The sequence below is a fragment of the Psittacula echo genome (assembly GCF_963264785.1).
Source record: "Psittacula echo genome assembly, chromosome: 5".
Lineage (NCBI taxonomy): Eukaryota > Metazoa > Chordata > Aves > Psittaciformes > Psittacidae > Psittacula > Psittacula echo.
Window position 1 is genome coordinate 59048871 of NC_137739.1, and position 25433 is coordinate 59074303.

A 25433-nucleotide genomic window follows, 5' to 3' on the forward strand; every position below is an offset into this window, starting at 1 on the left:
GTTTTTTTTCACGCCAGAATTTTCCATTACCCTAACTAGTTTTCTCTACTATTTGTTCCTCTGATTAACTTGTAGACGGTAATCCTTTATTTAGCTGACTCCAGCACACAGCTTCTCATTCACTATCCTGTAGCTCCTCTTTCTCTATACTCGACTTTCAGTTTAATTTCATTCAGTTGAACACAGATGAGAAATGTACATCAAAAAATATTCTGATTAGTCTCTTGTAAATTACCTAAATACTTCATTATGTGCTGGGAAAAATACCTCACTATCACACATAATTGTCATCCTGCAATCAGCTAGATCATCCTGAGCTTTCTGCTCCTCAGTTACTCCTCAGCTACACGGACATTTTTCTTACACTTGGCAAGTCTTGCCTTTTTTCATTACCAAATATTATCATATTTCCATCACTGTAGTTTGCAGAAGTAGCCAGCTCTTTCAGTACAGTAGGCAGCTGCTTTCTAAGATTGTCAAAGCATCTCAGAATGTCTCATCAGCAAATTAAGTCATTGCAGTCCTTATTTTCCTGCCAAAACTACTGTTAAAAATATTAAGAATATCAGCTTTAAGACTTGAGCAGACTTCACCAACTTGAAACTTTGTTTAATCCCTGCTTGTAGCAGCTCACAGCTCTTCTTACATATACCTTAATCAACTCAAATCATCTCCAACTAAGCTTCCCATAATGCTTTTCTGAACACCAAACAGATAATGCCTATTGTATAACTTAGTCTAACATAGCACAGTTATCATTAAAAGCTTGTTAAGGCCAGATGTCACTTAAAACAGATTTCCCATCTGTCAAAATAAAATCTAGTTATGTAGTATACAAGTAAGAATTTTATGACTTTTCTCTGTCCTTGACATTCCAGATTTTTCTAACATTCACAAAGAAGAGAAATTCAATGTTACTTTTAAGATTTCTTCCAAAACTTTCTAGATCTGAAGTCCTCCACTGTTCAAAAAAAGGTTGCATTACTACAAACACTGTGATAGATTTATGTAACTGACCCAATTTTCAGTGCAAATTCACTGACTTAAAACAACAGAATTGCAAATAGTCTTAACAGTATTAGAAATCATTCTTAAAGATTAATTAGCTTAAAGGCTACAAAATACTTGAACATAGCATCAGTAAAATAATTTGAGCAAAGAAAGGAATTTATTCAATCTTGCTTTTGAAAGATTCATAACACTAGTGAATGTCAACTGAATTCAGTTAAATTTTTCATACTAAGCATCTTACCCTTCTTCAATTTGCGAACAGCTAACATACAATGGCTAGGAGATAAATCCCATATTCTTAAAGTTTTGTCATCACTTACAGTGGCACAAATAGGTAAATGAGGATGAGTAGCTAGACCCCAAACTTCCCCCTCCATGTGACCCTGAAAAATACAATGAATAAGTTGATTTTGTATTTTAAACTGAAATATGAATTAATAAATTTAAGGAAGTTAAAAACCCACCAGCACCAACAAAGAGAGAACATGCAGAATATGCATATCTTTAGAGGATTATAAAGAAGTATCTGAATAGATATCTGAGTAGAACACCTGAAAAAAAAACATTACCCTGCTACTTAAAGTGCAAATTACAGTAACTAGTACTAGAGAAAACTTTTACTGAGAAATAATCCTCACCCACATCTCTGCCAGTGACATAATGGGATCAAGTGCACCCTTAGTAAGTCTGCTGATGACACCAAGCTCTGTGGCAAGGCTGACATGCCTGACGGATGGGATGCCATTCACAGGGACCAAGACAAGCTCAAGAAGTGGGCCCATATGAACTGCATGAGGTTCGACAAGGCCAAGTGCAGGGTCCCACACCTGAGTCAGGGCAACCACCAGCATCGATAGAGCTGGGGGACAAAGGGACTGAGAGCAGCCCTGCGGAGGACTTCGGGGTATTGGTGGATGAAAAGATGGACATGAGCCAGTAGTGCGCATGTGCAGCCCAAAAAGCCAACTGTATCCTGGGCTGCATTAAAAAGAGCATGGCCAACAGGTAATGGGATGTGATTCTGCCCCTCTATTCTGCTTTCATGAGACTCAACCTGGGGTACTGTGTTTAATTCTGGAGTCCTCAGTACAGGAAAGATATGGACCTGTTAGAGAAGGTCCAGAGGAGGGCCACAAAAATTATCAGAGGGCTGGAGTACCTCCTCTATGAATAAAGGCTGAATGACTTAAAGTTGTTCAGCCTGGAGAGAAGACGGCTCTGGGGAGACTTTATTACAGCCTTTCAGTACATAAAGGAGCCCATAAATAAAGATGGGGACTGACTTCTAAGAGGGCCTGTTGCAACAGGACAAGGGGTGACATTTTTAAATTAAAAAAGGATAGATTCAGACTAGATAGACCCAGTCGGTTGCCAGCACCTATAATAAATGCTGGGAGCGATGTAGAGATATTCCAGCCCCTCCAGCCAATGAGCCGGCTTCATTTGGAGCTCGGCTCAGGTGCCTCTATACAAACGCTCGTACCATGGGAAACAAACAAGAGGAATTAGAGATGTGTGCACGACTGCGGGAGTATGATATAATAGGCATCACAGAAACATGGTGGGATGGACCCTACGAATGGAGTGTTGGAAGGGAAGGTTACAGGCTCTTTAGAAAAGACAGGCCTGGCAGGCGGGGAGGGGGTGTTGCTATTTATGTTAGGGATAGGCGGGAGAGTATGGAACTCTGTCTGGGGACAGGTGAGCAGTCAACAGAGCTTGTGGGTCAGGGTTAAAGGGAGAACAGCTATGGGGGACATTACTGTGGGGATCTGTTACAGACCGCCTGATCAAGAGGAATCTGTGGATGAAGTGCTCTATAGGCAGATAGGAACAGCCTCACGCTCGCAGGCCCTTGTTCTCATAGGGGGGCTTCAACCACCCTGACATCTGTTGGAGTGAAGGTACAGCCCGGTACAAGCAATCCAGGAGGTTCCTCGATTGTGTGGAAGACAACTTCCTTCTGCAAGTAATAGAGGAGCCGACAAGGAGAGGTGCCATGCTTGACCTCGTGCTCACCAACAGGGAAGGGCTGGTTGGAAATGTGACAATCCAGGGCAGCCTTGGTTGCAGCAACAACGAGATGGTCAAATTCGAGATCCTCAGGACAGTGAGAAGAGCGTGCAGCAAGCTCCCTGCCCTGGACTTCAAGAGACCAGACTTTGGCCTCTTCAGGAACCTGCTTAGTAAGGTTCCATGGGATATAGCCTTAGAGGGCAGGGGGGCCCAAGACTGTTGGTTGGTATTCAAGGATCCCCTGCTACAAGCTCAGGAGTGTTGCATCCCAACTAGAAGGAAGTGCAGCAGGAGGGCCAGGAGACCTCCGTGGATGGATAAGGAGCTGCTCAGGAAAATTCAAAGGAAAAAAGAGGCTTATAAAAGGTGGTAGCAGGGACAGGCAGCCTGGCAAGAATACAGGGATGTTGTCCGGGAAGCTAGGGATTAGGTTAGGAAAGCTAAGGCCCAGTTAGAAGTAAACTTGGCTAGGGATGTTAAGAATAGCAGGAAGAGATTCTATAGGCACATAGCGAATAAAAGACAGACTAGGGACAACGTAGGCCCCCTCTGGAAGATATCGGGAGAACTGGCTACCCTGGATTTGGAGAAGGCTGACGTTCTTAACGACTTCTTTGCCTCAGTCTTCACTGGCAAAGGCTCTGACTGCATCACCCAAGTTTTGGAAGGCGGATGCAGGGACAGTGAGAATGAAGACCCTAGGACCACTGTAGGAGAGGATCTGGTTCGAGATCATCTTAAAAACTTAAACGTACACAAGTCCATGGGACCTGATGAAATCCATCCACGGGTCCTGAAGGAGCTGGCAAATGAAGTTGCTAAGCCACTGGCCATCATATTTGAAAAATCATGGCAGTCAGGTGAAGTTCCCGACGACTGGAAAAAGGGAAATACAACCCCCATTTTCAAGAAGGGGAAAATGGATGACCCAGGGAATTACAGACCAGTCAGTCTCACCTCTGTGCCTGGCAAAATTGTGGAGCAGATTCTCCTGGAAGGCATGCTAAGGCATATGAAAAACAAGGAGGTGCTTGATGACAGCCAGCATGGCTTCACTAAGGGGAAATCCTGCCTCAACAATTTGGTGGCCTTCTATGATGGGGCTACGGAACTAATGGACAGGGGTAGAGCAGCTGACGTCATCTACCTGGACTTGTGCAAAGCGTTCGACACCATCCCACATGATGTCCTTGTCTCTAAATTGGAGAGACATCCATTTGATGGGTGGACCACTCGATGGATAAAGAACTGGCTGGATGGCTGCATGCAAAGAGTTGTGGTCAATAGCTCGATGTCCGGCTGGAGACCGGTAACGAGTGTGTCCCTCAGGGATTGGTATTGGGACCGGTCTTGTTCAACATCTTTGTCGGTGACATGGACAGTGGGATTGAGTGCGCCCTCAGCAAGTTTGCCGATGACACCAAGCTGTGTGGTTCGGTTGATACGCCGGAGGGAAGGGATGCCATCCAGAGGGACCTTGACACGCTTGTGAGGTGGGCTGATGCCAACCTTATGAAGTCTAACCATGACAAGTGCAAGGTTCTACACCTGGGTCAGAGCAATCCCAGGCACAGCTACAGGTTGGGCAAAGAAGAGATTCAGAGCAGCCCTGCGGAGAAGGACTTGGGGGTGTTGGTTGATGAGAAAATGAACATGAGCCAGCTTCAGTGTGCGCTCACAGCCCAGAAAGCCAACCGTATCCTGGGCTGTATCAAGAGGAGCGTGACCAGCAGGTCAAAGGAGGTGATCCTGCCCCTCTACTCTGCTCTCATGAGACCTCACTTGCAGTATTGTGTGCAGTTCTGGTGTCCTCAACATAAAAAGGACATGGAACTGTTGGAACAAGTCCAGAGGAGGGCCACGAGGATGATCAGGGGACTGGAGCACCTCCCGTATAGAGACAGGCTGGGAAAGTTGGGGCTGTTCATCGTGGAGAAGAGAAGGCTGCGTGGAGACCTCATAGCAGCCTTCCAGTATCTGAAGGGGGCCTACAAGGATGCTGGGGAGGGACTATTCATCAGGGACTGTAGTGACAGGACAAGGGGTAATGGGTTCAAACTTAAACAGGGGAAGTTTAGATTGGATCTAAGGAAGAAATTCTTTACTGTGAGGGTGGTGAGGCACTGGAATGGGTTGCCCAGGGAGGTTGTGAGTGCTCCATCCTTGGTGGTGTTCAAGGTCAGATTGGATGAGGCCTTGAGTGGCATGGTTTAGTGTGAGGTGTCCCTGCCCACGGCAGGGGGGTTGGAACTAGATGATCTTAAGGTCCTTTCCAACCCTAACTATTCTATGATCCTATTCTATGATTCTATGATTCTAGATATAAGACAGAAATTTTGTACTATGAGGGAGATGAAACACTGACACAGGTTGCCCAGAGAGGTGGTGGATGCCCCATCCCTGGGAACATTCATGGTCAGGTTGGGCAGGGCTCTGAGCAACCTGATCTAGTTGAAGATGTCCACTGCTCAGTGCAGGGGGATTGGACAAGATGGCCTTTAAAGGTCACTTCCCACCCAAACTATCCTATAATTCTATAATCTACAGTGTTTCTTTACCTTTGCTCTAACCTACTCTTTAAAAAAAAATAAAAATCTAGTTCTTTATGTATTGTATTGGATGCTCAGAAGTGTGAATTAAAGATCCACAGATTTTTATCTGTGTGTGAAAGAAAATCACAAAATACGATGTAAAAAATCTGTTTTGCAGTCAGGCTTAAGAAATGTGGTCTGTTTGGTACAGCAAAGAAAATTAAAATGTTTTTTACATAATTACAGGGAAAATCTAAAAATCAGCCTCAAAGAGACAGCTTTTTAAAATAATGAGTAATAAATACTAAGAAAAATCTAATAAGGATTTTGGTGGAGGATCCACTTTTTCATACACCTTTTTTCAACAGAAATATGATCTCTGTCCATTTGGAAGGATGAACTTACTGAACAAATCAGTACATGAAATTCTGTGATCTATTTTGCTCATTAAAGAGTCATGTTTTAGCCTAGCATTAAAAAAAAAAAAAAAAAAAAAAATCTATAAAGTGATAGTAACTTGTTAGCTTCGCTAGTAATTTAAATGCTTGTTATTTCACAACAGTCTTTACTTGAAAAAGAAAACAGTATTTGTGGTATGGACTATTGACTGAAATTCAACACATACCTGAACCAGCAGAGTTATTGGTCCACTTTTATCCACCTCTAATATTTCACCATTCTTTGTGCCCACTAAAATATGACCATGTCCTAAAGATATGGCACGTATAGAAGGATTATCTTCTAAGAGAAGACCTAGAACATTAAAATGTTACAGAAGACTCTCAAGCATCCCTTAAAGTGGATATTTCACACATTACATACTCATTGTAGAAAAAGATACTCAGTAGTAAATAAGTAAAATAATTCCTGCATGGAAGAACTTAAATGTCTCGATTCATTTGGGAGTATTTAGCAGTTACCTAACTGACACTAATCTTTCTTCTCAACTGAGTATCTCCAAAGTTTATTCAGCCTCACTCATTGGCAGCCTTTGTGAAAACCTGTGCATGTGAACTTATCAACTGTACTACTATAGTGCTGGCATTTATGGTACCTTCTGATCTAGATTTTTATTTTACAGATATGAGAATGAGATACTCTGTAGTAGAATGTTTTAGTTAATGGGTGTTTCCATTGATGATATTTGAAAAAATCAAACCACACACTTTCGAAAATAGTTAATGTAAACGGGGGGGGGGGGCGAGGGGGGGGGAGGAGAGAAGGCTATCCTGAATGTTACATAGGGAAAACTGTAAACTAGCACCAAGATCACGAATAAATGGTAGAAACAGGAATAATAGGAATGAATATGTTCTTAAATAATTTCAAAAGACATATACATTTACAGAAAACTGAGACAGAGATGTACTAAGACCTTACAAATCTAACCACAATTCTCCTTTCCATTCCCCTCCAAAATAAGAAAGATCAGACAAGATACTTCACAATTAGAAAAATAATAGGCGCTCTGGTTGCTACTTAAAAATGAACCGCCTGGGTGGGGTAAGATCAACTAATCAAATAATAAGGTAAATATTATGATCTCCACCCACACAAAGACACTATAACATACAATTTCCCTCCCAACAGAAAACTGAAAACTGACTTACTTAGAATCAATGAAGCTTTAAAAAAAATAATTTTTAGCATTTATTATGTCAAATGTAGATGCTTCCTATTAGGGAAAGCAATTCCACAGTAAGTTTTCTAAAGAAAGTATTTTAAATAGAATAAAGTCTCTGTTACCTTTAGACCCAGGAGCCAAAGCAGCCCTTTTGATGGCATAAGTTTTGAGACAACGTTCAAAGGTATCATCCCAGAGAGCTACTACCCCATCCTTTCCTCCAGTAACAAATCCCTGAGGTTAGGGGAAATAAAATAATAACCATTAAAAATAAATAAATCCCGCAAGATATAATCAATCATAATCTTTCCTTAATTTTTCAGTGATTTCTGCAATACTGAAATAAACAGAACTACAGATGTTAGAAATGAAAATATTAGGGGCAACAAAAACGTTGAATTCTCTTGACAAAAGCAGCACAGCTCTGTACAGTTCAGGTACACAAGCTGGATTTGGAAGTTCTAACCAATAAGCTTCTAACCAAAAAGCTTCAAAATCCCTTTGACATTTCACCTCATTGCTCCAAGCCAAACCTAGTGCCACTCACAAAAATTTGATTAGTGCTTAAATTGTTCAAATATATGCATATTTGTGCCAGTTTTGTCTTGAAATTTATTTACAGCTATTTAATGAAGCAACATGTATACCTCATACTGAAATCAGTACTTTCCTTTGGAGCACTTAGTTCTGGCAATGAATAACATATGCTTTGGACAAAGCTGCTATACTGAAACTCAAATATTAGAAGGTGAAGTAACTTAGTCTAACGTAGGAAGATACAAACATATACATAACTTCAAACACACAATCTAACTGGAACACCTATTCACATTTAAGCACATGATTAAAGGCTTTCCTGAGACAAAAGATGTTGAGGATCAGGAGAGAGTACTTAGTGATCTGCAGATCGAATGCTGCTACTAGTAGAACAGAATTACACAGCTAAATAGCAAGAATATGATCTTCCCTGTCTCTCACAAGCTCACACATTCCATTAAACTTATGGATGCTTAAATCAAAAAGTACTTTTACTTTTCATAAGTCACTATTTTTTCTTTAGCAAGAGGTCATGAAAATTACCAAACAAAAATGTCACTTCATCACAAGGGTTTGAGACATGCAAACTACTGTTTTGAATGTGGACCTCACAAGGCTTTTCTGTAATGGAAAAAAAGCCATGGATTCCTGAGCTTGAGAAAGGCCTAACTTCATAGACTCTTTTTTTGTCCAGACATCAAAAAATAATGAGCAGTTTATTTACTTTTTCCAATGCGTGCATGCTGAACACAGGACCATCATGTGCTTTGACAGTTTTTATGAGAAACACATCTCTCCAAATACACACATCCCCCGTGGAAGTTCCAGAGAACGCCATCTCTTCAGTCCAGCCATATACTGCACACATCATTGTATCAGTTCTTCCCAAAGCACCTATGCAGCCCTTTCTCCCAATTAGTCCTCCACCTGGTTCAAACCAAAACCAAGATATCAGATGTTTGCTTGTAACTGTTTTCCAAAAACTATACAACCTTGCCCAAAGCAACAAGCCCTTTTCCCCTGGGTCACCCCTGCTCCCCAAAAAATTAAACCCAAGTTCTCAGAAAATAAAGTTTTTGCACTGTTTGTCATCTTTCAAGAAAAAAGAACATTACTTTTAACTTACTACTTGAACCTGGATCTGAACATGTACATATACCCACATACAGACATACAAAGAGAAAGCTCATTTATAAACTCTCATCTAAACAAAAACATTAATATCTGCCACACTGTTCATAGAAATTCCTAATGAAATTAACTTGGGGGGAAAAAGAAGTTTAAATCTTGGCATCCTGTCCTTTTCACGATAACTTTTTAGTGAGAAATTCTATTTTAGAGGTTTGCTGTACTGACCTCTGGATAGTAGAAATGTTACAGCTTTACAAATTTTAAAATAGAATATCGAAAATCATTTGACAAGTACAAAACATAGTAACTGCTGGCTAGAACATCAGATTTTTATTTTCACAGTCCTCAGAGAAACTTCATCTGTTATAACACAGAAGCCCTTCAGGATGTGACACTTCATACTGTTCTCATAATTACAGAGGCAATGTCTCTGAACCCCTCTGCCACCACTGGCACTGATGAAAATTTAGTCCAAAGCATATATTTTGGTGTCACTTCTCACATCAAATGTACCTGCTCTAGTGCAGACTTAAGAGACTTGGCATTTGTTAAGGTGCACTGATACGCTACTCCTCACATTAACACTGCTAAGTGTGCTTCAAGGCAACTGCCTTGACAGTGTGCCATTGCAATTACAGATGGGCTGTGGCATTAGATAAATTTGATTCCTGCTAAATTTGATTTAAAATGCCTCAATCATGAGCAATGCCAAAGAGGAAAGAGGCATTTTAAAAAATTTCATTTGATTTAGAATCACCATCACTCAGCTTTTATTATAGTTAAGATTTCTTTCTACAGAAGTTATAGTAATTTGTTCATTAAATATTCTGACACACTTTGTTCTTTCTATAGATAGCAAGAACAATAGTTACAATTAATTATTTATACAGACTTCAACAGCTTGCTCTCAGGCAATCTTGATTAATTTCTGTTGGAACCAGAACTGAGAAAACTAGTGTCTTTTTTTTCAGTCACAGAGTTTTCTTACCACAATTAATCTTTATCACAGGCTCACGTGAATTGATATGCATAAATAATTGGAACATTCTGAGCAGATAAGCTAGTCTTCCATAGCACGTATGTCTTTATATACTTTTTGAGGTTTGAAACAATGAAGTCCACAGTAATATCAGGGAATGTATTTTTCACTCTTCAAAAATTTTTGCAGATAAAGCAAGCTGCTTTTTTTTGACTTTTAATTTTTGAGTTCAACAAAGGATTCTAAACAAACAGATCTCAACTGGCACATGTACCCTCTTCAAGTACTTTGTCTGAATTCTTCTATGTGGATTTTTATAACTTTAAATTTACTTATATTTGTGCCTCTCTACAATATACCTCTTTAAAAGTCCTTCCAAATTATTCTATGATTTTACAGCAGCTATGTAACATTATCAGATATGCTATATTATTATTAGATAAAAAGAAACAAAGTAGTACATTCAGGGTCCTCTACTGGTATAGTTCTAGATCCATGGCAAATTGACCTTAAAAAGAATTCCCATTATTGCCATAATGCCAATTAATATGAATTTCTACCAGGCCAAAGTTAACAGAGAAGTACATGGAGAAAACATTTGCCTTTAATACACAAAACATACTATAAGAGATTCAATGTTTATACTTGAAGTAACAGAAAATGCTATAATTCTGAAAGTTTTTCTTACCTGCTCTACGCCAGAATTTCATGTGCTTAATTCCAACTGTAGTCAATTTATCAGGCATATAGGGGTTAATCTTAACAACAAAAATTTTATCTTTACTTCCCCTGAAATGCAAAACAAAATAGTTTAAATAAAAAAAAAAACCAAACAAACAACCTATTCATATTCTTAAATAGGTTTTGGTTTCGGGTCAGTTTGGGGTTTTTTTGTCCCATAATCTATACCTTCTCTATCTTGTTAACATTTACTTCCAAATCATTAACAATAATTTATCTTGAGAAGAAAGCCAGAGAACTCACATACTGAGTCCTGCCCTAATCTTCATTACCCTTGACTTTTCAAAAGGTAACTACGTTACTTCAGAAATCCACCAGGTGGCATTTTCTTTACAAAAGAATACACATTTGCACTAAGTTTAGGTATATAGCATTTAGACCTCTGACAGCTCATAATGAAACTTAAAGATGTAAAGTTGCAAATCTTATTTAAAAGCCTTTCATAGTGAAAACAAACTGCCATTCTCATTCACCTTTTAATTTATTTTTTCATTTTTCTTGTTTGCATAAAACATACACTGCTATATCAATTTTAAATGGAAATTTCAGTTGTTTCCAGAAACATTAAAACCTGTTGTGTGTTTTAGATTTCTTACTATGTTTCTGTAAAATCAACACCTTGCTTCAGTCCTATAGTGTGGACACCATACCCCCAAAAAGAAAAAAAAAAAAAAAACAAAACCAAAAAACAAACAAACAAAAAAACCACCAAACCCAAAACAAACAAACAAACAAAAGCCACCAAAAAATACTCCCCAGCTTTCAAACATGTTTGGTATCTGTGCAAGGTAAGAAATGCTTACTAGTAGGGATTTTTTGTCTATAAAATGCAGAAGAGCCTCTAATCCCTAATTTTTGCTCTGGGCTCAAGAGCAGCAATACTCTTACCTCTGTCATTTCCAGATCTCTACATGAACTACTAACAAGAAGAATGAACCAGTTTCTTAACAAACTCACAGTTTAATCTTCAATGTGTATATGCTGCTCTCTAAAATTCTATTCAGTTCTTCTGAGTAGGTAGGAAGAAAAACACTTCAGAAACTAAATCCAGTATAAACTGGTTAAATTTTGATTAAAAAAGGGAATTAAGTGAGATTGATGTGTTCAGAGAGTAGGAGGATATAAGGGAAAAAAATAAAAAAAAAAAAACAACCCACAAAAAAAAACCCCGCATCACTAGAAAGGAGGCAACTGAAAGGCCCAAACCAGCATCTTCAGAGAAGCCAAGCTACCTGAGCTTCTAACAGGTAATAAATCCTTTTCAAATCTACCTAGAACTATATTTAGCATATACATACTGAATCTAGACAGAGTAGGGAAATACCCACTCACATTACTGCTCTATTTAAAGCAATAGGTCCTAGAAACAGCAAAGGTTTCAAAAACATTACTTAACATCAGAAATAAGATTTTTATCTTGTACATTAAAACTACATTTAATAAAATTACTTGAAATAGTCTGTGCAGACGCAAAAAAAAACCTTCCAAAATATCTAACCTTTGGAGGTTATTTAATCCAACTTCCCATTCAAAGCAAAGCTAACTTCAAAGTCAGATCAGGCTGCTCAGGACTCAGAAAGGAAAATAAAAGAACACTGAAGAAAAGACAACTGCAAAAAAAACCCACCACAAACTACTATCTCAAGACAGACAGGACCTCTGATGAAAAAGATTCTGAAAATCAGAGCATACATTACTATCTCTGAGAGGGCCAACAAAAGTGTATGAAGTGAGTTTTAATGAAATTATTTCAGAACTCTTCAAAAAAAAAGTAAACAAACTTTGCCTTCTATGTCTTCTTTCTTCACCAGTTGAGCTGTCACTGAAATAATTTTTGTTGACTCTGAGAGTCAACAGTTTCTTCTTCCAAAGAAAGTTTTAAGTCTGTGCTAAATATGTTTAAAGTTGTGCTCTATCACTGAAGTGACAGAAACTGCTAATTTATTAGAGAACTATTATTCTTCCATTAATATATTTTCTTTACTGTCATTTAAGAGTAAATCTAGGTACAAATTTTAAAATGGAGTTACATTCCTACCTTACTGCTGAAAGCTTTTCTCCTTTCTTCCAATCCCAGAGTACAATAGTGTGATTATCATCTATTCCAACAGAAGCCAATCGTTTCCCATCCGCTAGAAAGATAAATTTATGATTAAGAGAGTAGATACATAACTATGCTGCAATAAAAAGGAACCATATTAAAGAATGTTATAACTTCACAAATATTATAAGAAGAATGTACAAACAGGTAAATAATCATGTGACATGTGGTTAAAGGCACATCTGTCTGCTTTTAAACTTGAGTGGTCAGTTGGATGGAGCTTCGGACTTTAAGTCACCCTGTCTAAAAATTGTGCTTAGATCTTCTGTGGTTTTATAAAATCCTTCGTTCAGGTGGTTGCTGACATAGCTGCACAAAAACTTTAATCACATGTTGTACTACGAGAATTTTCTGTTCAGTCTGAAAATCTGTGTTCATTTTTAAAAAGGAAAGCATTAAAGCAATGCCATGAAGTTTCTGAAATATCCTTGAACTTAGTAACAGTGTGAAGTTTTTGAGAAGCTCTGACATGTATCCCACATTAACATACAAGAAAGAAGGTATTTGTGCTTGCTCATGATAAACAACTTTCTGAAATGTATCAATCTTTGAAATTGCTACACATCCATGACAAAAAATTTGGGAAATCAGATTCACGTCTTGAAAAGAACCAAAGGTAAAAAGCATCAAAGACCCTGAACTACTCATCTTTGATATCACATGTTTTCAGTGTGAGGTTACAGATCCTATCTAGTAAGTCCAAGCCATTAAAGAATGAACAGAAGTCAGTGGAAAAGAGGAAATTTAACACTGGTACTGGTATGGGGTGTAAAAATCTCAAAAGATATACTAACAAGAGACTGTCAGTTACAAGATGGAAAGAGAGGCTGGGCTTCTGCTCAGAACTCCTCCATAACTGGACTTTCTGAATTTACCAGTGTCCTACCCAATTGGCTTGCAGGATTTAAATTCTTTAAAACTGGACACCTGAGAAATTTGCTTACACAGTTGTAATGCAGACATAACACTCAAGATCTGTGCGCATGCCTCATACAACCAAAAGAAATTCCAAAGTAATCAACTCAGACATTAAATGACACAGAACCTGTTCTTGCATTTTCTGATGTGCAAGACTCCACAGGAGCTTTTTGTAATGGATGATCACAGACTCTCTCATTTGACATTGATCACTGGAGAATACTTTTAATGCAAAATCTTCAATGTAAAGGAATTCCCAAACACTCATTACAACTGATTAGTTTTCATATAGAAAAATAAAATTGTAAATAAATAAATACTTATTACCTGAAAAATCAACAGCACAAACACCATACTGGTGATAGCCCTTTAATACTGAGAGTGGTTTTATCGTTTCTGTATCCCAAATGTGTATTGAGGAATCTCGACCAACCTGAAAGTAAACATTTATAAGAAATTTCTTTTCATTTCTCTGTTACTTCACACAGTTGTTTAAAAGCATAATACTGACAAATTCTTTAAAAAGTATTTGAAAAAAATTTACAGAGATTATATTTTTGTAGTATTACTTTTGTCTGGCTAGCAGTATGTTATTCCTTCTCCTGCTTTACAAATACCACTCCCCATCTGGATCTTTCTTTCCTCCAAATAACTCAGACACATTAATCACAACTAAATCACCCTCCTCTTGGGGGAAGAGAAGGGGAAGCAGCCCTTCATTGATTGCACTGTGGCATATTTATTCCATCAATTCTCTATCAATCATTCCCTGTCTAAAAATAAAAGGTTATTTTTATTGCTAGTATAGAAGCTACTCTGTGTTTGAGAAATCAAGGTGACTTCTGCTGCTTTCTATTGTCATTACAAGTGCCTACAAGCCAGCTTTTAAAGCAACAATACCTATGGAGTAATATCCACTAAAATGGCATCAACACAGGTAACTAGAACATGGTAAGAAAAGCAACATAGCTTATTCTTTTGAACCATATACAAGCATTATTAGTCAATATTTACAAGATTACTTGCTATTTCAAAGATTTTGCACCTCAGTACACAAAAAGGGCTGCAAAACCAGAACACTTTCCTGTGTTTAAGACCAGAGGCAGGACTCAAGAAAAAAGGATCTATTTCTGGTTTTGCCACAAACATAACATGCAAAGTCTGCAAAGCTCTTTGTAGTATCCACTAGCAGGAAAATCTGAACCAGTGTTCCATGGGGAATTTAACTATTGCATTAACTAATTACTGCAGGTAATGTAGTAAACAACAGTATATAATGTGCATATATAAGCCAGTATGTAACAGAGTATATCTTCCTGTTGATAGCATAAGGTGCTCTAAAACACAGTAAATCCAGGCATATTTTTAGTTTTAGTTTTTATTACTCCAAAATTAAACAGCATAAATTCTCACATTTAGGTCTTTAATCCCTAAATCACATATTATCCAATTTATATAACAATAACAGCAATAATAACTTAAAAGCCCTGAAACATCAAATCAAGCCTTCACATGCTGGTGTATAAACATTTAGGGGAAGAGGTATTTGCCTGAAAACATGAATGAAAAAGATATATGTAAAATTACTGTCTCGTGAAAGGTAAAATGAACTTCTTATAAATATTTTAGCAACATACACATCTGAGTTGCATGTACAAACAGTAAATGGTTTGGCTATAAGTGATAACCAAAACCAAAACACATGAAACTGAAATGCCAGAATGTAGTAACAACTGCTAACTTCATGTTATGTAATAGTATATGAATGCATACATAGCTAACTTCGTAACAAAGATAATAAAAAAATTGCATTTTTATTGCACATTTCCTCCACTGTTATGAAGCAGCAACGTAATGAAAAAGAAATAAAAAAATGAATCCATTCTTAAATAAAAAAGATGTTTAAAAAAAACAGATAATCACAAAACCCTATCAACTAAAGTCTCTTATCAGAATTAATATAAAGAATTGGAAAAAAACCCCTTATGTAGCAGATGGAATCATGTTAAAGAACTGCAACTTAAATGAAGTCCTTCACCTTAATAAATGTACACTGGACTTTCTTCCTTCAAAATAGGCTTTTCTAAATTCAATAGTAACAACTTCAGATTCTTATTGCAGATAAACACGCATCCTACCTGGCCTGTTGCCACATAGTCTTTTAAGGGATGAATAGCAAGGCAAAGAATGTCATCATCATGACCTAGATAAAAGCGCTGTGTGTTCTGCTGTCGATTGTACACCACTCCTACTGCTGCAACATGGTATACAATTTCACCCGTCTGAGTGTAAAATAAATTGCTTCGACAGTCGTAACCTCTGTAACTAAAGAAAAAAAGTTTGTTCTTCAAGGACATAATGATATATACTGAAACTTAGAGATAAAATAACATAAAATGCATTTTGCACACATGAAAATTCAATCACTTAACAATTGCTGTTTTGGTGTTTTAACATTATTAACATATTTTCCTAAAGGGGCACCAATTTATCAATTTCACTTACTATTCAGAAATCAGCACTACTAGCATTAGTTTGAAAGTGGCTGCTATTTAATAGTAACTCTCTACAACTAGTTTAGAAGAGAAAGTAATAGTGAGTCACTTCAGACATCATGGAGAATTTGGGCATGCAATGTGTAATCAAACAAAATAGCCAAACTAATACTTGGGACATTTTCTGTCTCTTACTGTTTGAAGAACAGGCAGCAAAAAGTTTCCATAAGAATGTGGACAACCCAGATTTCATAAAACTGAAAGTTTCTGGAAACTTACTAATACAAAATAAATACATAAATTTTCTACCAGATCAGTTTGTTTTGAAGGAAAATCCTGTATACTTTCTGTACTGACACAGCAAATGCATGAGTAGGCCAATTCCCTTCTGAGGTCCGCATGCACTATCACAGTACATACATTTCTTCCTAGGCGGGATTACAATTCAGTACCCCATAAGAAACAATGGTAGCATTTTCAAAAAGGCTAGGGTCCTACTTTCAGAAGTAATTTAAGAGGCTCAGAAACCTAAAATCATTAAACAATCCAATTGTAAACTAGTGTTTTTAGCAATGTGATCCTTGGCAGTCAATGGAGATAACATTTAAAAACGTGTAACTTAAATCCATTCCTTCCTTTCTTCTGATATGAACAGTACTCCGTATACTCCTGACACATCTTGTTCCTATGCTATTAATTCCTCAGTTAGCCTCTTTCTGTTTCTTCTTCTGTTCTTGCAGATCTTCACTAAACTTTTGAATTATTTTACAAAGATGCAGGCAAAATCTGGTTCCATTTCTAAATACACAGTTACATTTACAAGAAGGGAATGACACTTCAATGTGTTTGAACTGGCCATAAGTTACCTTTATTTAGGAATCATAAGGCTTTACCTAAGTATTTCTGAGCCCAGCTTCCAACTGAACTAACTGAAAAAAGCCCTGACCACAGCAAGTCAGTCATAAGTCAGTCATTCTTGGCAAACAAAATAACTAAACTTTCAGCACTGGCAACTGCAAACTGACAGAAATCCCAAAAGTCTGCTATACTTTTCATTATATGAATTGGTTTGTTTAATTGAAAGCATGTTTCACCAGAATAAATTGCATCATTTTGAAGAGGAAAACGAATGCCAGATCTTTTTGCAACACTGCAGGTCTTTATCACACAAGACAAAGATGCATTTGCACACATACCAGTAAATGTCATACACAAAATCAATGGGATAGCATTAAGACAATTACTGCATGAGACACGTAAAAGGTTTAAATGACACAGAAATTATGCAGTCCAGGTAGAAAATTTTTCATAAAATTATATACGGCTTTCTTTGTGTAAACAGTGCACCAATACTAGACCAATACAAATACTAGATCTATGCATTACTGCAAAACATCACAGCAGTTGATTACTGGAAAACCTAGAGCAGGTTTGAACATCCTGTCTTTCTGTCTGCTCACCTACACTACTCTCAATGGTACTTAGCTCATATGTTATTAGAGAAAAATTGCTAAAATCACCTCACAAAGCAGATAGTCCAGGTCCATTCCTTCCCAGATTCAGAATGTTGCATTTCCCCTTTTTGAAGTTCATAAGATTTCTCCCTGCCTAGTTCTCTAACCTGTTCAGGTCCTCTTAATGCAGCACAGCCATCTGGTGTACCAAGCACTCCTCTCAGCTTCATACTGCCTCCAATACTGTGAAGTCCAAAGCTGGATCTCATTAGATCACAAACAAGCAAGTTGCCATGGTTTAATGAACTTCTTAAACCAGCAAAAAGTGTGATAGCACAGAAATAACAGCTTTTAAGTGCATCTCAGTCCAGCCCACTGTTTACATTGGTACTCACAATCAGGCTCTTAACATCAGGTTTGGCGCCAGTTCAGCAACTTTTCAAGTGTTTCCTGAGTTACTGTCCCTTCAAGGTCTCTAGAAAAATTTCTCTTTCCATTAGGTCTGATGTTCAGCTATATGTTTGCTTCCTGCTCTTCTGAAAAGTGACTAACAATTTAGAGTCACAATACAAGTGCAGACTCTTCAATCATACTTCGCTCTCCCCTCTACCCATACCCTTCCCTAACAACTTCCCCTGGCAGCAGCATGTCTGGATGTTTTGAAGCTGATTTCTGCCTGATCAAAAGTGCTGCCTGCTTGCCCAGCCTGGCTAAACCTTCTTTGATGTCCAGCCACTAGTTTCTAAAGAGACATAATACAGAATGACCTACAGTAGCTGTGAAGAAAGAAAACAAAAATAACCTATCACAGTATTCAACATCAGCAGTTAAAGGACATGACAACATTCATGTTGTCATGAGAGAGGCACAGTACCAAAGAAGATATTTGAACCTGTTGCTGCTTAGGCATCATTTTCCTGTGCTTCACTCTGGACTGTGCTCTGTTAAAAACACTGGATTCTCTTTGCAAATGCAGAGTAATAATTTTTTTTTTTTTTTTTTTTTTTAAACAGCTGAATATGCACCCTGAATGAGAGTATCTTGAAAAACAGCCACCAAAAATGTATGGTGAAAGAAATAATGCTTTAAAAATAGTGGACATTGAGCAATTCCATACAAGCTTAGAAGCCACCTATAAAAGTAAAAAGCATTAGGACAGAAAAAGGGTCTCAGATCCTTCTACCTGCAACCCAAAAATTTAGACTTTTCCCAGCTCTTGTTCTAACGGTTGCCTATATACCCTAAGCTAAGCATAATGGAACTGAGTATGTTAATGCCATATATCACTGTGCTACTCAAAACCTCCAAAATCTATCAAGGAAGCAGGAAAATACTTATTACTACTCATGGCTATAACTTTTTATGATAAGAAGTTGAGACTTTAGTTCACTTCTTCCATTATTAAAAAAGGTGTACAATCAGCTATTTACAATTAAAACATTACGTTGCCAAAATATCAAACAGTGCAAACAAAGACATTTTGTAACCCAGTTAAACATATCTGGTCATTCCCATATGCCAGTTTACTAACTCCTTAACTATATAGGTACTTTTCACCAGAATGAATTGATGGGCTATCTAGTCCAAGTAGAGATACGTTTTTCAGTGTAGAAGATCATTCCCTGAGTTCCAAAATATTTAAATCTCCATTATTATGAAACCAATTTAGAACTAAGGTTATTAGCCAAAATTAAAAAAAAAAAAAAAAAAAAAGAGAAACAATTTCTTTGCAAGCAGAAAACAAACCACAGAATTAATTTACAAGGCAACTCGATCAGCAGCTACAAACTAAACAATAATGAAAACAAGCTCTGCATCATAGTTACTGGATAATATATAACAAGGCACAATAAAGATAATACTGCAAAAAAAAACTGTCCTCTGTTGAGGACAACACTGCAGTAGTTGTTTTCAAGTGGTCTTCAGCAACAGGTAATCAGACCATCAATCCATCTCCAGTTCAAGTTAATAGGACAGTAACTTTCAGACAAAATGCCTCCTAACGCTAGTAGGAAAAAAATTTTGCCATTACCTAGGTCATGTAGAGGAGGGACTGGATTCAGTTTGAGATTAAGACATGTAAATGCAGGTGTTCACATGTGCATCAGATATATTAACACCTATATTTTAATCAACAGTGTCATAGTCAATATAGTCAATGGAACCTGCAGGGCTACTCAGCTGACCAAAAAGTCAGCATTTAACTTTACTTGAGCAAAATCACTCCTTATGCTTTGCTGACTACTGACTGGATCTCCACAGACTGCAACAGAAGTTTAGATGCGCACATAAAACCACCTGCTTTCAGGCACAGAAGTGTAAGTCCTTTAACCTGAAGCTGGATCCTACCCACAGTTGCAAATTATGCATCTAAAGTCATCTAAGGGGCAACTTCACAAGTACTGTCCACTCTGGGTAAAGACTGAATGTCCATAGTTTGTCTGATTCTGTTAGGGTTTCAAAATCTGTATGTTACTCTTTAAAGCATATGTAGAAAACTTCCAAATGGAGTGCAATCTTGCCTCAAAAATCTCCAGAACCAAATGTCAAAATAAACATAGTTGAGGTCACAGTCTTTAGCACAAAGGCAGAGATTATTTTCTTTAAAAATATTTTTGCATGACAATAGTGTTTTCTCAATAGGCCCCACTCATAGCTTACTCCGTTCAGATGCTATTTGTATATATTTTAACCCTCTGGTAGGAATCCATGCAAGACATTGTAAAGACTCTCATTTAAAGGCATGAGAAATCCCATGTCACCTTGAAAAAATAACCAAATTTCATCTTATTTGGTAAGGTCAGTTCAATGAATATCCTGAAACTCAAACTAAATTTTGCTTAAAATCTTTGAATAATTAAAAGTCATTCTTGTGAGATCAGCAGCATAGCTTCATAGCTTTGAGAGAATACAGGACTACTATTCTTATTATATACTTCTATGAATATAATAGTACAATAATTGCATCCTTATTCCCTGTCAGCAAAAAGAAACTTTCGTAAGCATTGAGTCTGAGAAAGGGGTTCCTCTGAATATCTCTCAAAAGTAGTATCCTTTTTATGTTTCTGAACCACCACTACCACTGTCAAAGACGTGGCATAAAGAAAGTATAGGAATAGTCAAAAAGAGGCCAAACTAGTACACCACTTTAATAACCTTTCTGATGATGACTGCATCAAACCTCATAGAGAAAGATGCACTTAGAGATTAAACTGTTAATAGAAGTTGCTGTCTCATCTGTATTAGTCAGTGGCTGGCTCACATACCCAGAATTACTATTTTTATCCCTTCCCAGAATGGGAAGTAAGCAGAGGTTTAAAAGATTTCTTACAGGATATGAAGAGATTTTAAAAAGTTCATCTTTCAAGGCAGTCGATAAATTCAAAACATAACCAACATGCCCAAAAACAAAGAAAGGAAAAAGAGCTTCCTATTCCCCTAGTTCAAAAAGCACCACTTTTCACACTTTCAAGGAACATCCAAGACATTTCCATTGCAGCTAAAGAAAGATGAAGCAAAGCAGACTTCCTGAATCAGAGAATATGCCTATTACTCACTTGGATGTGGGTCACTTTAAAGTTAACAGCCTGGACATTGAGAAAAATCTGTTGTTCAGCATGGATTCTTCATTAGTTTCCTTGATGCCCACTGGGTAACCAGACAGAACTCAACTGGACATTCTACTTCTGGTCATTCCTGGATATTCTGGTCAAGCTTCACTTCTGTTGTGAAGGAAATAACAATAATCCCAAAGATCCAGGGCCCTTGCTTCTGCTACATCCTCTTCAGGATCATTTGGTTCGATTCCTAGACCAAATTTTAAAGACTATATACAGCTACCCACCTTAATGCATTTTCTACACCAATATAAAAATCTTCAACTGAGAATTCTGGAACATCAAAATAGAAACAGAAAACCCCAACTCTGTAACAAGCTTCCCAGTTGTCATTATTTCCAAAGCTATTCCTCAGACTCCATGTCTTTTACAGACAAAATTGCTGAGTTGAAAAATTAACTATCCTTAGCCAATTAATTTATTAAGGATCTCATATGAAGCCCTTTTAAAATTGTTTAAGTATCATCATAAAGAAAGACAGTACCAGTAACTTATCTGTGCATTTACTTTTCTCTAAAAAGAAGTTGTATTCCTGCAAAGAGGTACCTTTTTGAGAGGAAAACAGTATTACCCGATTTCGAGTGCCTTAGTTTAACCAAGGCTTTGATATGTTTTGTATCAAGGGAATTTATATTTCATTCTTTCATTATTCTAATTTAGTAACATCTACTGCCATTTTGCATTAAGACACCACATCTTTGTTCTGATGAAAAAGTCTTCACTTAAGAAGAGCTATGGGAGACTACCAATCCTAAAGATGAAATCGTAGAACTTAAAGGATGCATCTGAAAGTCATTTTGGTACTTAAATCAGCACCAAAAAGAGAATGAAACTGAATTTTAACACACTTGTAGGACCTAGTAAGAATTAAATTTAATTACTAAACTACCATAGAAACATGTAAATTGTTTCAGATTAGGTACAAACAGGTTTTGGTTGGTTTGGGTTTTTGTCTTGTTTTGTTTTTTTTAATAAAACAGTGATAGAAACAACATTTAGTACAGAACCCAGCCATCTTCAACTACACCAAGCTTCCAAAATAATACACCACAGAGAACTATTACTTTCCAAATGCTGAAAATTATGTAATAGCCAAATATTATAGTCACCTCTATTCAAATAATAAGTATCAGCTAAAGTTTCAGTGCAAATTCAATTCAGAATTCACACTTAGAATTAGTCTACTTTGGCATCAAAGGTTTCTATTAAGTTAATGTAAATTTAATTTTACATAAATCACAATCCAACCGACCTAAAAGTCTTTCATCAGATTCTTAAACGATGATCACCAACCTACAAAACATAGTCTGCTTGTGTATTTTAAAGAATCCTAGTTTTCATACCCATGAACAAAATGTAATCTTATACTGTTCCCCGGAGCTCGCTCTCGTCTCTTAGAAGCTGCACTTTTTCTTTTTTCTTTGCATTGCTCTTTAAGTTGAGGTAGATCTTCTTTGTAAACCTTTAAGAAAGAGCACACAACAAATTAAAATATTCATGAGAAACACATATTTCTGAGAATTCAGCCACAGTAATCACCCATATAAATGAAATACTGACGTAATTGTAAAAAATCTCCAAGAACTGTAGCTGGTTATTGCATAGTGTAATTTGTTTTAAAATTACAACCAAAACTCTATCAGAACATGTTAGGAATACATGTACTTTTTTATTTTTCATCTATTGTGTCTTCAGATTTTGAATACATCAGATAATAACAATTCTAAAGGTTTAGTCAGTTCCTCCTCAGACTTCAGTCTCTCTAGTTTTCAGACTTCAACAGGTATTCATAAAAGACCAACTAAAGCCTTGGGAAGCATTCCAACTACCATCAAAACTAGAATGTTTACCTGTCGACGATAGGTGATCTGTGTCTCTTGCTCAATTTCAGAGTCCAGCTCTGGAACATCAGACTGATCTGAATCTGAGTCATCACTATTAGAATCAACCAAACTCTCTGCCACCAAGAAAACAGAAATAGAAAATGAAGCAACTAAATTACAAACAAGAAAGCGTTTAAAGTAACTGCTTAATGTTTCTGATTTGATATTCAATGCCTATGTTAACTACACATAAATTGCTAATAATTAACAGGCTGAAAGAATCAGTTCTGCTGAAATTAGAGAAATTTAGTAGAAATAAGACAATTTGTAAGTATGGTAATTTTGGGAGGGTTTGAGAGCAACTTAGTTTCATTCATTAAAATTATTTAATTGACATTAATGTGAGGAGGAAAGGAAGAAACAAGAGAATGAACTAATGAGTATAAAGCAGAAAATAAGACTTGCAGAAAGGTAAGAAGAGAAGTAAAGGACTCCAAAGAGAAACTTATGGTTAAGTGAGCCATTGATGTAAGTAACAATTCTCCAGTTACATTACATGGAAAAAAGAAAAAATCATATGTGGAAAGGAAGTGGTAAATTTTTCCATGACTATGGAGAAAGAGTAGCCATTTAAAGTTTCTGCTTTACACTTGGGGAAACCCAGATAATGTTATAGCACAGAATTTCATTCCAACAGAAACTGAAAAGAATGTTCAGGCTGATAAATGGTAATATATTTGGATCTTTCTGCAACCATTGATTGAATGTTGCACATTTATTGATTAAGAAACCAGACATAAAGTCAGCCTAGAACACAAATTGTTTTAAAAGATCTCAAAATGTAATTGCAAAGACAGAATCATCTCTCAGTAAAAAATGTTTCTAGAAATAAGCAATAAAAAGTAAACTTTTTATCAGTGATCCATAGAAACCAAACATAGCTACTGACAAAAGTAGCAGAGCACAGTTAGAAAGGCCATTATGAGGACAATTATCAATAGTGTGACAAAACAGATGTATGCTGCACTTAGTGTCAGATAGCCAGAAGTAAGGTCATATATCTATAGACAAGAAATCTAAACACTTTCTATATAGATATTTTATCTTGGGATGCATTAGCTAATAAGAAATTTGAGTAATAGGAAATAATTAGTTGAAAACCAATTCATACCATAAAGAATCAAACAGGCTTCTCGGAGGCTTCATTAAGGAGATGAAGAAAACTATAGCTTCTTTCTGCATTTGGTACTGACAAGGCCAGCACTGAAACATTTACCCAGTAGATGAGTCTGCACTGATACATCTTCATATTAAACAAATCAATTACAATGCTTAAATTATCATCTAAATAGCTCAAAATTTTAATAAACTCTTTTTTCCAGTAACATCTTGGCATCCAGTTGTTGTCAACTTAGTAAAGGATAAAACATACGGAATTCATGAAGTTGTATCTATGATCCACACTTTTGCATTTTCCCTGTGCACAGGTAACAGGGGTGTTATTTTTATTTTTCCCCCAGAATCTTGATAGACTGCACATACAGGGTACAGGCAAGCATTAGTCAATGTTCTCAAGTGGCAATTCTGAATATCTATTTCTATACTTCCACCAAAGAATTTTACTCTCATTTTAGTCTCCCCTCCTCCTACCCGTTTTTGGTGTGGGTTTTTTTGTTGTTTTTTTTTTTTTTTTGTTTTTTTGTTTTGTTTTTTTTTGGTGGGTTTTTTTTTTTTTTTTTTTTTTTAAATAGATGACTTACCCTGGGGAGCTATATGAAGAGAATCCTTCAACTTCCGGTCAGGGACAAACTTCCACTGAAAGACAGAATGATCAGCCCCCCCAATGGAAACAACCCACTGGTGATCGTGTGACCATCTGACATTTGTCACATGAGCAGAATGACCAAGATATTTTTTAAACTTTGCTCCTAGAACAAGAATGAAAATATCTGTCAATGTATTTCAGAAGCGCCTTAAGAAAACACATTAAGAAACCCTTATAAAAAGTAATAGTTTAATTAAAATATTCTGAGTGATGTTTTAATTAAAATAGCAGCAATTTTTTGCAATATTTCCAAATTTAATGTTTTTAAGATAAATTTTTAAATTTGAATCCCAGGATATAATATCTTTAACAAGTCAAACACAAAGACAGAAATCATATGATAGTGCTGTATGAGGTGTACTAAAGGAAGATTTTCTTAAAACTTTTTTATATTAATCTTATATTTTTTACAAACCAGGATTTTGCCAATTACTGTTCCTATAGTGAAAACATTCTATTTTAATAGAATTTTTAATTCTATATTTTAATTTATTAAATTATTTTTAATAAAAATATTTAATATTTTAATATTAAATTGGCTCTGTGAAAGCATACCCATATGTGTGCTTGTGGCACTGGTTACCACTTTTTGTACAATTTGATCACTATGCACTTCTAGCAATTCATATC

At 36.6% G+C, this 25433-nt stretch overlaps 1 protein-coding gene across 2 annotated transcripts in view; it reads right to left on the reverse strand.

The window, feature by feature from the left end:
- EML5 (EMAP like 5) overlaps positions 1-25433 on the reverse strand; it is a gene marked incomplete at both ends in the record, with an annotated part of 106427 nt that overhangs the window by 38376 nt on the left and 42618 nt on the right. For both annotated transcript variants that reach the window (XM_080617121.1, XM_080617120.1), the window contains 11 exons: positions 1253-1394; positions 6184-6311; positions 7305-7416; positions 8444-8646; positions 10518-10618; positions 12609-12702; positions 13917-14022; positions 15728-15914; positions 22499-22617; positions 23006-23112; positions 24739-24906. In XM_080617121.1, the coding sequence (XP_080473247.1) occupies positions 1253-1394; positions 6184-6311; positions 7305-7416; positions 8444-8646; positions 10518-10618; positions 12609-12702; positions 13917-14022; positions 15728-15914; positions 22499-22617; positions 23006-23112; positions 24739-24906 (1467 nt within the window). The remainder of the gene's footprint in view (positions 1-1252; positions 1395-6183; positions 6312-7304; positions 7417-8443; positions 8647-10517; positions 10619-12608; positions 12703-13916; positions 14023-15727; positions 15915-22498; positions 22618-23005; positions 23113-24738; positions 24907-25433) is intronic.